The sequence below is a fragment of the Rattus norvegicus genome, chromosome 6 (genome assembly GCF_021556685.1).
Source record: "Rattus norvegicus strain SHRSP/BbbUtx chromosome 6, alternate assembly SHRSP_T2T, whole genome shotgun sequence".
In the NCBI taxonomy this organism is placed as follows: Eukaryota; Metazoa; Chordata; class Mammalia; order Rodentia; family Muridae; genus Rattus; species Rattus norvegicus.
In genome coordinates this window covers 30,097,110-30,112,823 of record NC_141539.1, presented here as the reverse complement: position 1 = coordinate 30,112,823, position 15,714 = coordinate 30,097,110, and the positions used below count along the sequence as shown (strand labels likewise).

The 15,714-nt window shown below is 43.9% G+C and overlaps 1 protein-coding gene and 2 non-coding genes across 3 annotated transcripts in view; all 3 read left to right on the top strand.

The window, feature by feature from the left end:
• The window catches only part of Wdr43 (WD repeat domain 43), a 39,342-nt gene that overhangs the window by 19,471 nt on the left and 4,157 nt on the right, over positions 1-15,714 (top strand). Inside the window, exons 7-16 of the mRNA NM_001037791.2 lie at positions 39-103; positions 1,552-1,723; positions 3,292-3,378; positions 4,333-4,464; positions 5,704-5,835; positions 9,526-9,612; positions 10,815-10,846; positions 11,403-11,466; positions 13,494-13,607; positions 14,114-14,183. Coding sequence (NP_001032880.2) covers positions 39-103; positions 1,552-1,723; positions 3,292-3,378; positions 4,333-4,464; positions 5,704-5,835; positions 9,526-9,612; positions 10,815-10,846; positions 11,403-11,466; positions 13,494-13,607; positions 14,114-14,183 — 955 coding nt within the window. The remainder of the gene's footprint in view (positions 1-38; positions 104-1,551; positions 1,724-3,291; positions 3,379-4,332; positions 4,465-5,703; positions 5,836-9,525; positions 9,613-10,814; positions 10,847-11,402; positions 11,467-13,493; positions 13,608-14,113; positions 14,184-15,714) is intronic.
• Snord53 (small nucleolar RNA, C/D box 53) lies at positions 3,923-4,000 on the top strand. Its single transcript, XR_015623588.1, has one exon. It is a non-coding gene; the product is annotated as a small nucleolar RNA SNORD53/SNORD92 (small nucleolar RNA).
• Positions 4,642-4,717, top strand: Snord53b (small nucleolar RNA, C/D box 53B). The gene has a single exon (XR_015623589.1). It is a non-coding gene; the product is annotated as a small nucleolar RNA SNORD53/SNORD92 (small nucleolar RNA).

The window sequence follows — 15,714 nt, the reverse complement described above, 5'->3', positions numbered from 1 at the left end:
TAACTGACCGGAATTAACCAGCCATGCTTTTCTTTCAGCCTGTCAAGTTAGCTGTTGTTTGCAGAGATGGTCAAGTTCATCTGTTTGAACACGTATTAAATGGGTAAGTAAGAGGTCTTACACTTAGAATCGCTTGTTTCTATGCTCCTCTGGTTATAATCCCACCTCATGCTCTGTATTGCATTCCTTCTCGTCCTTTTAGATTGTTGTGAGAGCAGTTTGGGGTGATAGGCCATGCTATTTCTTTGTGGTTAAGAGAGTGCCTCTCCATGGGTATATATAGTGAATATTGGTGATAGTAATGAAAATTTGGGAGGGACTTGCTTGTGGGCCAGTGTGATCTGGGACTCGTTTTATCTTCCAGGGTGGTTTATTTGCCTGTGTTTGTAGGTATGTCACTCAGTGAAGTGTCCCTGTTCTGTTTTCCTGATTCCAAGGAGTAGGTAGAACTAGGAAAGAAGGGTGCACTTACTGTAGAACATTCTGGAGGGCAAGGATCTTGTCTAGAATACACAGTGCCAGGGCTTGGTCTCTGGCATACCAAGAAGGGTTAGAAATAAAAGCTCAGGAAGTTTGTGTCTCCTTACAGTTAGCTCTCTTAAAGAATAGCATTTCATGTGTAGTATTGAGGATTTGGCTCGCAGGGTGTGCCGGGAATGCTTTCCAGTCGGTAGGTAGTGCTGCTGAAGATTGTCACGGTTCTCTTTGGCACAGGTGGGCCATTGAAGTCTGTTTGTTTGTTTGTTTGTTTGTTTTGTTCTAATTATTTTACAGATGTGGGTGTTTGCCTCCATGCGTGTATGGGTGTCACTTGCATGTCTGGCGTACACTGGGGCCAGATGAAGGTGTTGGATCCCTTGGAACTTTTGAGTTGCCATGTAGAGTCTGGGAATCAAACCTGAGTCCTAAAAGAGTAGCCAGTGCTCTTGCCTGCTAAGCCATCTCTCCCTCCCCCTTGGAAGAGTTTTAGGCAGAGGATTTGTGACCTAAGTAAGGTTCAAGAGAGTTATTCTGTCCAAGATGTTAAAAATAATTTAAACAGAGGCAAAGGACGAGTTAGAGTACCAGAAAGCAGTTGGAAAGGTGACTTAGAGCTGAGATGCTAAATACTGAGGGCTTTTGGGGAAGAAGTGGGGTGGTAAGGCTGGTGCATCGGGGGAAAGGGGGTGGTTGGGGTGCAGCGAAGGGCCTCATTCCAGAGTCAGAAGGCTCTGCAACCTGAGTATGTGAGCCAGCACAGGGCAGTGCCCAGAGAAGACTGGAGGGGTGCGATCAGTTCTTAGCTGGATTATCAGACGTGAGGCTTTGAGGGTAGCTGTGTTAGGGTGCGAGTATGACGCCTGACATTCAGAACGGTGGGAGCTCATTTGGCTTTGTCTTGGTGTCTGACAGTATGGGACAGGGGGGCGAAATAGTTTGAGGGCTAGTGTTGGTAGCATGTGAAGGTTTGAAAGAGACTTGTGAGTTTTTTGGCCACTTGTGCTGTGGAGATGAGGGCAGGGTTTTGTGTTGTGACTTGATTCTCTAATCTTACTTTCCCTTTACTCCTAGACACTGCAAAAAGCCCTTGACTTCAAATTGCACAATTCAGGTGGCAACACCTGGAAAGGGCAAGAAGGCAACACCAAAGCCCATCCCTATTCTAGCTGCTGGCTTTTGCTTAGACAAAATGTCCTTACTGCTTGTGTATGGCAGTTGGTTTCAACCTACCATCGAGCGACTGGTAAGTAGATGCTGCCTCAGATACAACAATGCAGATTTCCAAACAGGTTATTTTGGTTCCTCATTGGAATACTTAGAGAAAAGTAACATTCTCCTCTAATTAGAAAACTTTCAGGGGTTGGTTTTATTTTTCAGAATTTTTTTCATTTTTCTTTACCCAACAAATATTGAGTGCTACCTCTTCCTCTTGTTATTTTGTTCTAAGGAATCTGATGTTTCCTATATAACTAACTCTAAAATAGTCCTAGTTCTTACTTCTACTGCATACTGTTTTTGACCTGGGGGTCAGCGTGAGTGACTCAGGTTGAGTTCTGCTCTTTCTTTTTTTTTTCCAGAGCTGGGGACCGAACCCAGGGCCTTGTGCTTGCTAGGCAAGCGCTCTACCACTGAGCTAAATCCCCAACCCCGAGTTCTGCTCTTAATACAGAAAATGCAATGCTTACTGGTGGCCCTTAGTGGCATCCATTGTATTCTCTGAGTAGAAAGCTACTGGAAGTGCCCTGACATTTTTATACTACAGAATATTCTGTAAAGACTTGCAAGTCCTTAGTCTTGTCCAGTAAGTGCTTAAGTTTGATTTTATAATGTTTTAGTTAGTAAGGCTCCTAGGGAGCCAGCTAAGCTCTCTTGAGTTTATTACAGAACATTCTGTTTTCTTATAATGCTAAGAGTCAAACTCAGAGAGCCTCATTCATGCTAAACCTCTGTACCTCTGACACAGGCTCTTGTTAGTAACCCTGGCTGGCCATGAGTGTGGAAGGGGCTCTACTGCTTCTGCCTCTGGGTGTTGGGATTTCAGGTGTCTGTCAATCCAAGAAATACTGTGAACAATTGACTGTATACATACATACAGTCTAATTAAACGAGGATAAGATGGTGCTGGAAACCCACCTGCTGGCGGTGCGCTCCCTTCCAATAGTAGCCTCTGTTGTCTGTCTTTGGATTTTACAGATACTAACTTTCCAGGCACGTGGTGTTTTAAAAGTGATCCTGACTAGCTCCCAAATGAGACAGAGACTATAAGATTTATTGGAAGTCCAGCCGTATTCTCTCTCCTGCTCAGCATTGGTGGACCAGCTTTTATTGATGGGGTTGGGGGGGGGGGATTGGCATTTGAATAATACAAGAATAGTATTCATATAGTGTACAGTAACATTATGCCCACATAGAACTTTCTGGGACTTAAGTAATTTTCATGTGGCTCCTGTTCCCTCATTGAGCATCGTGCCTAGACATACAGATCCCTCTCAGAACAGCTTGTTAGTTTAGTAAGCAGTGCCATCCTCAGCTTGCTTGTAGGACAGACTTGTTAGGGTAGGACTCAGTGGTTTGATCTGGATACCTTCTTGTGTAAATGAAAGCTATAAACTGATGTGCAGGTTCAAGTGGTCCATAAGCAGGGATGTGAGCACTGTACCAGGGCCTTCACGCCATGCTTCTGCTTGGCTGCCGTGTCCCAGTGCTGACTGGCCGACTGGCCGCGTGCTCTGTGAAAGCAGCGCCATGGTGACTGCTTGGTTTGACAGTCTTCTCTTTTCCTTCCGACTCCCTTTGAAAAACTTTGTCCAGGCTTTGAACTCCAAAGATACTCATATATGTTTGGAAAGAGACATTTCAAATTGCTGGGCTCCAACAGTAGAAACTGCTATAACCAAGGTGAGTACATCATAGGTTTTATGTTAAAAATAATAGATTGGTTAAATTGAGTTGAATATAGTGAGTGCTGCTGGATTCGATTGACTTCATTTATTTTTTTCTTCTGTCTTCTGAGTTAGTTTTGGTATTTGGTCTAGATTAAAACTCGTGATTCTTCAGGCTCAGTGTTGGGGTTACAGGTGTGTGCACTACCGTACCTGTCTCTTGTATTGTCTACTGCTCTCCTCTTTATGCCTCTGTCTTAGAAGTGTGGGACTGCATGTAGACATAGGCATTGCAAAGCTACCCCGCTGTGCTATTGGTGTGGTACATGGTGGTCTGGACGGGGAACTGTGTAGGATTGAATGTGATTAGCAGATTTCAGGATTGCTTATCCAAGCTTGATAGAACACAGCTGTGGTTAGCAAAATGTTTCAGGGAATATCAATCCACAGTAGTGCTGGAGTCCTTGCCACTTGGACTGTCATTGTGGCAGTCTGCTCTGAGTGTGATTGCTGTAGACATGAAGATACCTGTTGGTATGACATGGGAAGGAAGCCAACTCCTGCTGTGATGATATCCACACGGTTTCGCGTCTGGCTGAGTTTCAGAGATGACACCTTTCTCTTGGCTGTCTGAGCATGGTTGGCAAAGATTTAATTCTGGAGGTTGTAAGATGTATAACTTGAACATTTTTAAAAAATCACACAGTATTTGGTAGGCTTTATTTTTTTTTTTTCTTGGTTTGTACTCTAAATGAGATCTTGTAAACTTTAAAACCAGGGGCTTTTAAGCAGTATTTTAAGTTTATTTGCCAATGTTGAGTTAACAAGTTTGCCTTGAACTTCAGTTGTGGTGAGTACATTGCATTTGCACTGTCTGATGCAAAGGCCTTTGGGGGCTGCTTGCTTCTGTTAGTAGGAAGCACAAGAACTAAGTTACATCTTTCCCACACCCTGGTACTGTCTGTGGCAGGTGAAAACACCGGTAATGAATTCCGAAGCAAAAGTCTTGGTGCCTGGGGTTCCTGGACATCATGCTCCAATCAAGCTGCTGCCTGCCCAGCCCAAAGAGGCGGAGAACAAGAGGAAACTGGGCGGTAAAGAGGTAGTGACCGCTTGCTCGGGTTGGAGGGTTGAGAAATTGTGGGGTGTGGTAGGCCGAGCCAGAGCTGGTTTTCAAGAGACCTGCAGAGTTTACTGCTATTCTCCGGTCTTTTAACTGAAAGCAGATTTTATCATTCCTCATAGCTGGGCAGATAATTGAATAGATATAAGTCAGGGTTTGCTGTGATGACTTTCATTGGGTTTCGCATATTGCTGAGTTCCCATGATGCCTCTTCTCTTGGCTGTCTGAGCAACCCTGGCTGGTTCTATGGCCGTTGCTCTAGTACAGTGATGGTCATGGTTACTTACAGGGCTATATAAACTTTGGCGTTTTAAAAGTTGATTATTCTGTGTGTGTGTGTGTGTGTGTGTGTGTGTGTAAGTGTGTAAGTGTGTAAGTGTGTAAGTGTAAGTGTGTTCTGCCTGCCTGCCATGTGTGTTGAGGTTGAGAACAACCTGGCATAATTTTTCTCTTCTTCCACCTCATGGGCTCTGGGAATTACGTCAGGTTGGTGGGTTTGGTGGCTTCTTTGCCTTACCTGCCTGAGCCATCTTGCCAGCCCAACTCTGTTTGCGACAACCTTGAGTTGATGGAGTTGTGAGGGATAGCTGTGTTAGGGAATGCTTACATGGTGATAGCTCTTTGCTTATACCTTAGTAGTAAGATGCCAGGTCCCTTCCTTTTTTTAATCTCCCCCAGAGGACTTGTGATCTATATATTCAGGGCATGTGCCTCTCTTGTCTTTTTTTTTTTTTTTTAAGTAAAATTCTTTAAAATTTTATTTGTATAGGTGTTTTGCCTACAAGTGCATCTGCATGCTGTGTGCAGTGCCTGCAGAGGCCAGAGGAGGGCATCAGAATCATTGAAACTAGTGCTTTAATGATAGTTAGGAGTTGCCATGTGAGTGCTGGCGATCGAGCTGGGGTCCTTGGGAGAGCAGTTTAACTGCTGAGCTATCTCTTCAGTCCCCAATGTGGCTCTTAGGTAGTTGTTTTTTGTGAGACGGTGGGAACTTTTTTCACTTTTTTTTTTTTTTTTTTTTTTTGTTGGTTCTTTTTTTCGGAGCTGGGGACTGAACCCAGAGCCTTGCGCTTCCTAGGCAAGCGCTCTACCACTGAGCTAAATCCCCAACCCCTTTTTTCACTTTTCTTGCACAGTACTGCGGTGTTGAGAATGTCTCTCTGTGCAGGAGGTGTTTAGTCCTTGTCTGGCTAACTTAGCCACATTTGCATTCTATAGGCTACCATCGAGGAGCGCCTTGGTGCCATGGATCTAGATAGAAGAGGAAAGAAGGATGACCTTTTGCAGACAAACAGCTTTCCAGTCCTTCTCGCGCAGGGCTTAGAAAGCAATGACTTTGAAATGTTAAATGTAAGTATTTCTACAGACTTTCAGTGAATTGAGAAAATAAAAGCTATTGAACTGATACTCATAGAATGAGTAGTCATTGTATAGCAACACGTGACTTAATTTTTTGTCAATTTAGTCAGAGGTTAGTTATGCTTGGTGGCAATACACAGTCACCAACCTACCATGGGGATATGTTAATTCTCCTAAACCTGGAATGCATTTTCTCATAGAAATGCTATTTTGAATTGTTGGGTTATTTAGGCTTTAGTTCACAAAAGCCTGTATAAAGTGCAGCTGAACCTTAACACTCAGCATTTTAGATCACAATTTATATTTCTTTCTGTAGGAAAATGCGTTCCTGAGTTTTTACTCTGGATTCCAGAAACTTATTTCCCCTGGCCGTGAGGGGCCAATGAGGTAGAACCTTGGTGATGGGTAGGAGTTTGGGGGGGAGATTGAAGAGGGTGGGGGTTATGTTGTTTGTTGTTCAGCTCTAGAAACTTAAGGAAGCACTGATAACACCTGTGTAAGCTGGCGACGGCATGCGCGAAGCTGCTCTGCTGGGCGCTTAGACTCGAAGTTTACATGGCAGGCCCTAAGCACCGCCTGGTCAGATTAGTGTGACTTCATTCTTTCAACGCTTCCTTCATGACTTAGCAGAATTAGTGCAGTCAGTAGAGATGACTTTAAATTTGTGACCCGTGAATGCTATCTCTGATTTTCAAATTGATTTCAATGTGATTATCTAATAGTTCTTTATAAAATAATTTGTATAAAGAGGAATCCAGCAAATCTAAAAACCTTAAATTACTTTCTAAGTAGTTTCTGATGTATTTTAGGTGATTTTTAGTTTAGCATGTCTTGGAAACCTAGACAAATTTGATGAAAAATAGTCTGTATAAAACACTTTGGCAGTGCCTTTGAATGTGGTACAGATTGCCTGCGATCAATGGTTATGTGATTATGATCTGAAACCTTCCTCAACGGACGAACCAGGTTGTAGAACAGTACAATAGACCATCAGAAACCCACCTGTCAGTCATAAGCTCCCACAAATGCTTGCCTGTCCATCATGTGTTCATGCTTCTGCAGGTGGGGTAAAGCTTAGCAATGGCCAAACGCTGTTCCATCCCTAAATAGGCCTTTGGAATGCCTAGCAAGAGCTAGCAGCAATTAAGAAGTGTTTGGTTAAACATGTGAGTGCAGGTATGTCAATGGAAATCACAGGGTAAAGGAATAAATGATGGAGAATCAGCAGCATCTGCCCTTGAAGACATGTTAGATGCTGGAGATACTCGTTAATCTCAGCAGGAGAGGTGAGGCGAAGATCAAGGCCAGTCTGGTGTGCATAGCCAAGGATAGTCGGCTACACAGAGAGATCCTGTCTCAAAAAAAGACAATGGTAGATATTGTAGTACACATAGAAGGATGAGGCAGGAGGATTGTGCTTTTCTTTCTTTTTTTTTTTTTTTTTTGGTTCTTTTTTTCGGAGCTGGGGACCGAACCCAGGGCCTTGCGCTTCCTAGGTAAGCGCTCTACCACTGAGCTAAATCCCCAGCCCCGGATTGTGCTTTTCAAGCTAGCCTGTTTGTAACATAGCAAGAGGCTATTCCAGCAAACCAGCTCAAAGTGTTAGAACATGAAACAGAATATCACTGTGGCACAGCGTGCTTCAAGCTGAAAATGTGTGCTTACATCACAGAGTTTTTACCCAATGTATAAAAATAACAAGACGTCATTTAAAAAGCCAGGAGAGATATGAGCAAATGACAGTCAAATGGACAAAGGAATGTGTAGCAAGTGTTCGTTGTTAACGTTTACATTTGTTTGCTTGCTTCTTGTAAATGCCAGCGAGTGCCATAGAGGGCATGTGGAGGCAGAGGACAACTTTGGGAGTTGCTTCTGTCCTTCTATCATGTGGGTCCTAGGGGTCCTAGGGTTGAACTTCAGTTGTCAGACTGGGTAGTGAGATCGTTTGCCCTCTGAGCCATCTCACCAGCCCTTATGTGGAAAAGGGTTTGTTTTAATGACATTAATCATCACAGAAAGGCAAAACAAAATCAGTTGAGATTTTGACACCATATATCTGCTATATATTGTTTAAAATTTAAAAAGATGACATTGAATTGTCAAGATACTTTGCAGCTGAGAACCGTGCCTTGCTGTCACAGTGTGTAATGGAGTGAGTCTGCCTTAGAAAAAACTTTTGTTAAATGCGGGATGCAGCTTCTGTGCAAGTCACTGTCGTGCTCAGATCACCAAGAGGCCGATGAGCGTGTTCTTGCAGAGTCTGGTGCCTGAGTGCTCATCGCTGCGTAGACAGCTTTCTAGATCTAGCAATGCAAGGACTGTGTATGCTGCTTGCAGACTGATGACGTGGATGAATAGCTGGGCATATGTTCAGTGTCATTGTTACAGTTTCCTATCAGCATGTTATGCTTAGTAGAGTAGGTTTTTCTTGTTTGTTTTTATTGCTGATGCGCAAACTCAGGGCTCTGTGCTGGTGGGGCGCTTACTGGGTTCCGTCTTTGGTTGCTTTGTTGTTATTGTTGTTGAGTTGGTGCAGAACTGGGCAGTGTCTAGACCTGACCACTGGCAATTGTGTGCAGTTTTTCCTTCTTTTCTTTACCTTTTTATTTCTTTTTCAAGCAGTGCTGAAATCAAGCCCATGGCCTTATATATGCAGGGCAAGTAGTCTACCATACAACTTTAAAACAATTCTTTTTTTTTTTTTTCTTTTTTTCGGAGCTGGGGACTGAACCCAGGGCCTTGCGCTCGCTAGGCAAGCGCTCTACCGCTGAGCTAAATCCCCAACCCTAAAACAATTCTAAGACACTATGTTGGTGACTTGGCCAGTCAGTCTGGCCAAGTATGTGATCTTCCTACCTTAGGTAGCCTCCAGGGAGCTGGGGTAGCAGTGCCTGCCACTGCGTTAACCTCATAGTTAGCTTAGTCAAGAACTATTAGATCAGGACATTCTCTGCCTCAGTTTCCCAATGACTGTATAATAAATATTCCATATGCCTATGAAATTATGTGATGTTTAAAGATAGTATTTGGTGGAGTCGTGTTGGTGTAAAAGTCATTTTTACAAGCAAGTAAAATCTGATGGGGATTCTGAAAGGATTCTAAGGAACAGGAAGAAATAGCTGGAAGCTGACTTACTATGTCTGCCTTTGGTGCCCTGTTCCTTAGATATAAAGCCTTTGGGAAGGAAGGTCGCACGAGTCAATGAGTGGGCTCTTTTCTCACTCTCACCTTTCCTGTTCCTCTGACATAAAACACCGATCTCCTTTTTCTACAACCTAGAGTTGAATCTGGCCTTCTCCCAGAGATAAAGCCTTAAAGGGATTTGTTGAAGCACCTGTTACTGTAATCATTCGATTGGTTTACATTTTTATCAAATGACAACAGTTTAAAAGAGCTCTCTTTGAAACAGAAGCTTCCTTAGGTCACTCTGTGGACAGCTCTAATGTAGTGAAATGTAAGTTGGAGAGCATCCCTAGAGTGGCACATGCTGGTTTCTAAGTGTCTGGAGAGGCCGATGTTCTGAGTGTCACCTGCAGGCAGCTTTACCTGACTTCTCGTTTGATTTGCCCAGTTCAGTCCATGCTCTATCCCTTGGTCTCTCCAGTCCGTACATAAGCATTTTTAGGTACTGTATCCTTATTGGAAGTGTGCTTGTCTTAATTGTCAGTTATTTTTTCACAGAAAGTGCTTCAAACTAGGAATGTAAACCTGATAAAGAAGACTGTGCTGAGGATGCCCTTGCATGCTGTCATCCCACTGCTGCAGGAGGTAACTGCTGCTGTTTAAAGTGAGCCCGGGGATGCTGTGTAGACTGTGCTGGTGTGGGGTTGTAACTAAGTAGCCCACCATGGAACCCCACTTTCTTTGTTTTCTTTCTCCATTTATACCTGTGAAGTACTCTGTGTGTTTTTTTCCCTCTGTTTGGATGTGAATTGGAGAGAATATTAAGATTACCTAAGAGGACCAGCCTCTGACACCAGAGTAACTTGCATGACTCCTGCAAGAGCTAGTTCTGCCTTTTCTTCAGTAACTATTAACTGTGTTAACAAAGACGGGGAGTCGTTAGGCTAAGAGAGGGAGGGAGTGGCACAGTGCAGAAACCCAGACAGTAAGCAGCGGGGGCACCAAGTGTTGAGATGGAAACTCGGGACCAGCATTCATTCTGGGTGTCAGGGACAGTAGATTCCTCAGGCCATCAGTGTGCTGGATTCAGTTTAAGTGTTCATTTACTAGTTATAGTAGGGAAAACTTAATTTCCTTTAAAAGTTTATTTTGCAATATACTTTTATTTTCTAAAAGTATAGTTCTATTGAAATAGTAGAAGACAAGGTGTCTGTTCTTAAATGTTAGACAGAAGGACGAATGCTCTGTGACAGGAGCTGTGCTTGAGAAGTTATGTCTGTGACACGATGAAGTGCTGTGAGAGTTGTTAGCAGTGTATGCTATTTTTACACCATTGGCAGGAAAATTTAAAAACTGTAGAGACGTCAACTCATGTATTGGGTTATTGTCTGTTCCAAATTAAAATCTGCTTTCCCTGCATTTTTCCATACTTTTTATGTATTTTTAAAATGGACATACTGTTTATAAACCATGAAGTTATTAACTCTTTCCTAATATACGATGCAGTTGTTAAAATGAATAACATATTCATACATCGTCTCAGTGTCAATCCAAGAAGCATCTTGTACCCATTAGTGGTGACTGTGTACCCACCCCATGCCTTCCTGTTATAGCAGTCACAGTCTATATTTAGTTGCTGTGCGTTTGTCTGTTGAACTTTCATTCAAACCTTAACCTATATTTCTGTCATGTAATTACTCTTATGAAAATGAATTCAAATTTGTTGTGCTGAGTAAAAATAGCTTGCCAGGTGGGATAGCTTGTACACAGCCATCATTGCATTTGGGGAACTGGTGGAGAAAGCTTGTCTTCGGAGTGCTGATGTTAACTGTATTTCTCTCCTTTAGCTTACGAAGAGGCTGCAGGGACATCCCAATAGGTAAGCTGTTTCAGTGACCTGAGTTTCTGGTTTGACACAGAGACTTACTATGTAACTTACTGGCCTAGAATGCGGGTGTGCGCTGCTGCTCTGAGCTAAACGACTGTTCTGTAGAGGAATTAAGAGCAGCAGCATTCATCCGGCACACACTTTAAGCCTAGCACTCTGGAGGCACAGGCAGTGGCTCTCTGAGTTCAAGGCCGGCCTGGTCTTTATAGGTGGGCTCAAATGTGATTATAAAATGGAAAATCATTTGAGTATATTTGGATGGTTGTTACTGTCCTTGAATAAATTAATTATATGAGGTAGAGCCTGGTCTTCAGTTTTGAAATATTAATTGGGTTTGCGGGGGGTGGGACTGTCCTGCTTATTGCTAGAATCTGCAAAAGCCAATATATTACAGACATTTTTATTAGATTCACCTGTGACAGAACAGAGAGGGCCGGGGACATACAGTGTTTGGCAGGCGCCTTCCTTCACAGATCTCCTGACCTAGTTTGTTGTTTGTTTTGTATCAGTGAGCTTGCCCTTTACTTGCGTTTCTCTTCTTTGCTAGTGCTGTTTTAATGGTCCAGTGGCTGAAGTGTGTGCTGACGATTCATGCGTCATACCTGTCCACGGTAAGTCTTTTCTGAGGGTGAGTAACCGATTAGGCTTTGGTAAGGGTTAGAGACTTTTGTTTATCCATCATCATCATCATCATCATCATCATCATCATCATCATCATCATCATCATGGTTTGGGGTGGGGAGGCTCAGTCTGTAGTCCTGCCTGTCTTAGGATTTGCTCTGTAGACCAGGCTGCCCTGGGACGTAAGGAGCTCTGCCTGCCCCTGCCTCCAGAGTGCTGGGATTACAGGCGTGCACCATCACCTCCTGGGAGGAGGTAGATTCTTACAGCAAGCCTTTATCTCAGCACTTGGGAGGCAAAGGTGGCCTTCTGTGAGTTCAAGGCCAGTTTGGTCTACATAGTGTGTTTCATAATGACCAAGGCTATGTTGCACAGAGAAACCCTGTAATAAAACACCAAAATAGATAAATAAATCAAATAAATGAAAAAGATCTTAATGCCAGGAAAATCATCTTTTTCTGTTACACTGTGATTGGACTCTGCACACATTGGTATATTTGCATATGTTTGCTATGTTTTGAGTTTTTAATTTTAAAGAAATTATGTTGTATGTGTATCTCTGTGTTGGGGGTTGCCCATAGTGTGAAGTGTGGACATCAGAGGACAATGTAACTCTGTACCATGTGGGTTTTGGTGATCAAAGTCAGGTCATCAACAGCTTTACTGTGCCGTTTCACCGGCCCGCATTAAGATTTTCCTTTATTTTATTTTATGTGTCTGAGTACTTTGTCTGCATATATACATTTATGCCAGATGCCTGTGGAAGAGGGCATTGCGTATCCTGGATCTGGAGTTACCAGTGACTGAGCCACCGGGTGTGTTTTGGGACCTCAACCTCAGTCCTCTAACTGCCAAGTCCTCTCTGCAGCCCCATCCCACGGGTTTTGTTTTGTGTTGGGGCAGGGTTTCACTCTGTAGCCTGGGGCAGGCCTGGAACTCTCTGTATGGCCATCTGTTTGTACTCCCGCTGTGTCTGCTGCAGCCCAAGTGCTGCTATTAGAAGCATGAGCCATCACACACAGCTGTCAGGTTGTACCCTACAAACAAAATTATAATTTTATTTGCTTAGCAGTTTATGGTACATTTTCCTGAAAAGTTTTAGCATTTAGCTTAAGGAAAATGTTCCGTAATTAAGTTATAGGTCCCCTCTCCTTATGTGTATATATATCATATGTGTGGGACTACACACGTGCACATGTTAGATTTGTGTGGAGACCCCAGGTTGGTGTCACGAATCTTCCTTTATCACTCTTCCGCCTTACTTGAGGGAAGGTCTCATTCACACCAAGGCTTGCCAGCCCATTCTAGAAGGCTGGTGTTGGGGCGGGTGGCCACTCCTGCCTGACAGTGGCACGGGTTCTGGGGTCTGCTGGTGCAGCTCAGCCTGCCTCTCCTCTACAGGCTCACGAATGTCCTGCCTGCACTGTGGCCGGCTCTTCCTCATCTTAGCTCCTCTCCTCAGTGCTTCTAAATGGGCACACATTCTGTTGTACATCCCGGGTGAACACTGATAGGATGCTGGAGAAGGGGGGAGACAAGCAATAATTGTTTTGTGTTCCGATGTTGGGAATGAGGCCAGGAAAGTCTAACTTAAGAGCAGAGTATAGGATCCTCCCCCATCTACAGGGACAGTAGAAGGTTTCCTGCTGAATTAATTCTTCGGTGTGACTAATAGGAGTGATCTGTACAATGTTGTGGGTGAGGTTCACCTTGTCCTCCATTGCTCTGTCCTGACAGTGGGGAGGAGCTCCTGGTGCCTCAGAGCCTATGGCAAGTGTAGGTGATGTTCTGGATACTGGGCAAGAGTCAGAGGAAAGACCTCTCAGCTAAGAGATGTGCAGTGGTTATCAACCTTCTGTTGAAAGTTTGTTGTTGGAAAGGCTGTGTCCAAACCCTCGCTGTTGCTAGAACTTCTGACACCTCCTTATATAGGGCTGGCTCCTGGGCTAGGCTGAGCGTGGTGTGTCCTCTTGAGAATGTGATGATGCCGAGTGGTTACTTGTCTGTTTTGTTGTAGCTGCCTGACCTGGTGCACCAGTTGGGAACACTCTACCAGCTAATGGAAAGCAGAGTCAAAACTTTCCAGAAGCTCTCACACCTGCATGGGAAGCTCATTCTTCTCGTCACGCAAGTGAGCAAATCAGATGATCTTGGGCTCAGAGCTGGGTGTGAGAGTGGAGAGGGCAATGCAGAGTTACCCAAGCAGTAAGAGACTAAGTTCAATAAGAAGTTGGCAAGTCAGAGCCCCGGCTTTAACCTGTGACTTCCTGAGTGGCAGCAGAGAAGCCTGACTGTCCATGCCTGCTGCTTGCGCAGCACAGGCAAGCACTCACCAACTATATGCCCAGTCTCTCCCCAGTGTGCTGGGCTCAGCTTGTTACTGTGCGCAGTGAGTCACAGGGGCTCACAGGGGCTCGCTCACAGTCTGGTGCAGTGAGGACTCTCACCACTGCACGCGCAAGGCTTCTGGACACTAGAGCCATTTCCCCTTTTGTATTTGTCTTCAGTTTGTTCCAAGTTGGTTTGGGTCCTTCATTCATTTGGAGGAGGGCAGTGGGAGAGGGTGGACTGGATGCTGAGTGTGTTGTTGTCTATATGTGGAATAAGGTTATAATTGCTTTATAACTCTTCTTTCAGGTTACAGCATCAGAAAAGACGAAAAAAATGCCCTCCCCTGGACTTAAGGCAAAATTGGTGTATGAAGAAGGTAAGGGCTGGAGTAGGGCTGGCGGCCAGCGGTCTTCGTTTTCTCTCAGTCATGTGATTCCCTTACCTTTGTAGAAACGCCCATGGACTCTCTTCTTTTTAAATTAATGTTTTAGGTTAGCATTTGGAATGATGGGTTTTGTCATGGAATTTTTAAACATACATGTGTCCTCATGTAGTTTTCACCTGTTTCCCCCACCTCACTGCTTTTCCCCACATCACCTCCCCTCAACCTAGGTAGTCCTCTCTTCTGCTTTGTTACCACTCCTTGAAGAAAGACACTAACCCCAACCCCCAACACACACACCACACACACACCACACACACCGGTTCTTAGGAACGTCTTACTATTTTGCATTTATAAGTTGGCATATGTACACACGTGCATCCTTTTAAACCTAGTTTCTGCATGTAAGTGAGAATGTGAAATCTCGCCGCCACATCTCTTGAAAATAGACAAACTTCTGACAAAACCCAAGAGAAGCAAGCAACTGGCATGTGGTCTGTGACGGGTGCTAGTCAGAGAGGCTGAAGAAGAACTTGAGTGTAGGAGACTATGGTGTTGGTGAACAAGAATGACGATGACCAAAACCGACTTAAAAGCCAGTTGTTCCAAAATGTACCAAGAAATCTGCTAATACCGTGATCAGTTGAACATTCCCCTGGAGAACACTAAGCGTAGAGATGAGTTTGAAAGTACACATCTTCAATGACAAAGCACCCACGGGGTTACAAGGAATTTCCTCATCTTAAGTGGGGAAGCCAGTAACCAGTTAGCAATGTACTTTTTATTTCTTCCCAATGTCAAAGCCCTCCAGACCTTGGACTTCACATACATTATCCTTCGGCACAATAGAACCCGCAGTCGGCTGTTGTTAGTAGGTGCTGTGCACATCAGCAGGTGTCTTGAGCACCAAGACCAGCAGCGAACAGTCAGCGTTACTATACCCAAGGACTGTTCAGAAAAACCTCGTTATAGCAGCAGTCAAAACCAGGAATACTGGAAACATGTGAGGTAGAATGTTTATAGAGAATAGTAATATAATAATAATAATAATAATAATAATAATAATAATAATAATAATAATAATAATACCTCTATAAACTTAAGGCTATCCCGGTAATTTTCCCTGTATTTTAACGTTGTTAGTAACTTCCAAATTACTTTGTTTAATAATTTTGCTTGCTTGAGTCAGTCAAGAAAATCACAGGGATTGTGACATAGAGGAGGAGCAGGGCTGGAAGGCTTCTCTTGCACATCCCGACTGAGCCCTGATGTCTAGAACTGTGCCAGGCTGTTGGTAGGCGGCATCCATGGCAGGCTCAGTGTCAGGTCTGACTGCCTGTCAGGAAATGCTGCAAACACTGACTATGAGGTGCAGAAGACTGCTGTGTCACACTGGTCATTCTGCTTTTCATGCCTTAAAGCCTACGAAATGTAAAAGTGTAGTGACTTTAGAGAAGTGCAAACTACAGCATGAGTGAGGTAGTACTTCATGCAGTGACACATTTTAAATGTCAGCGTTGAGATT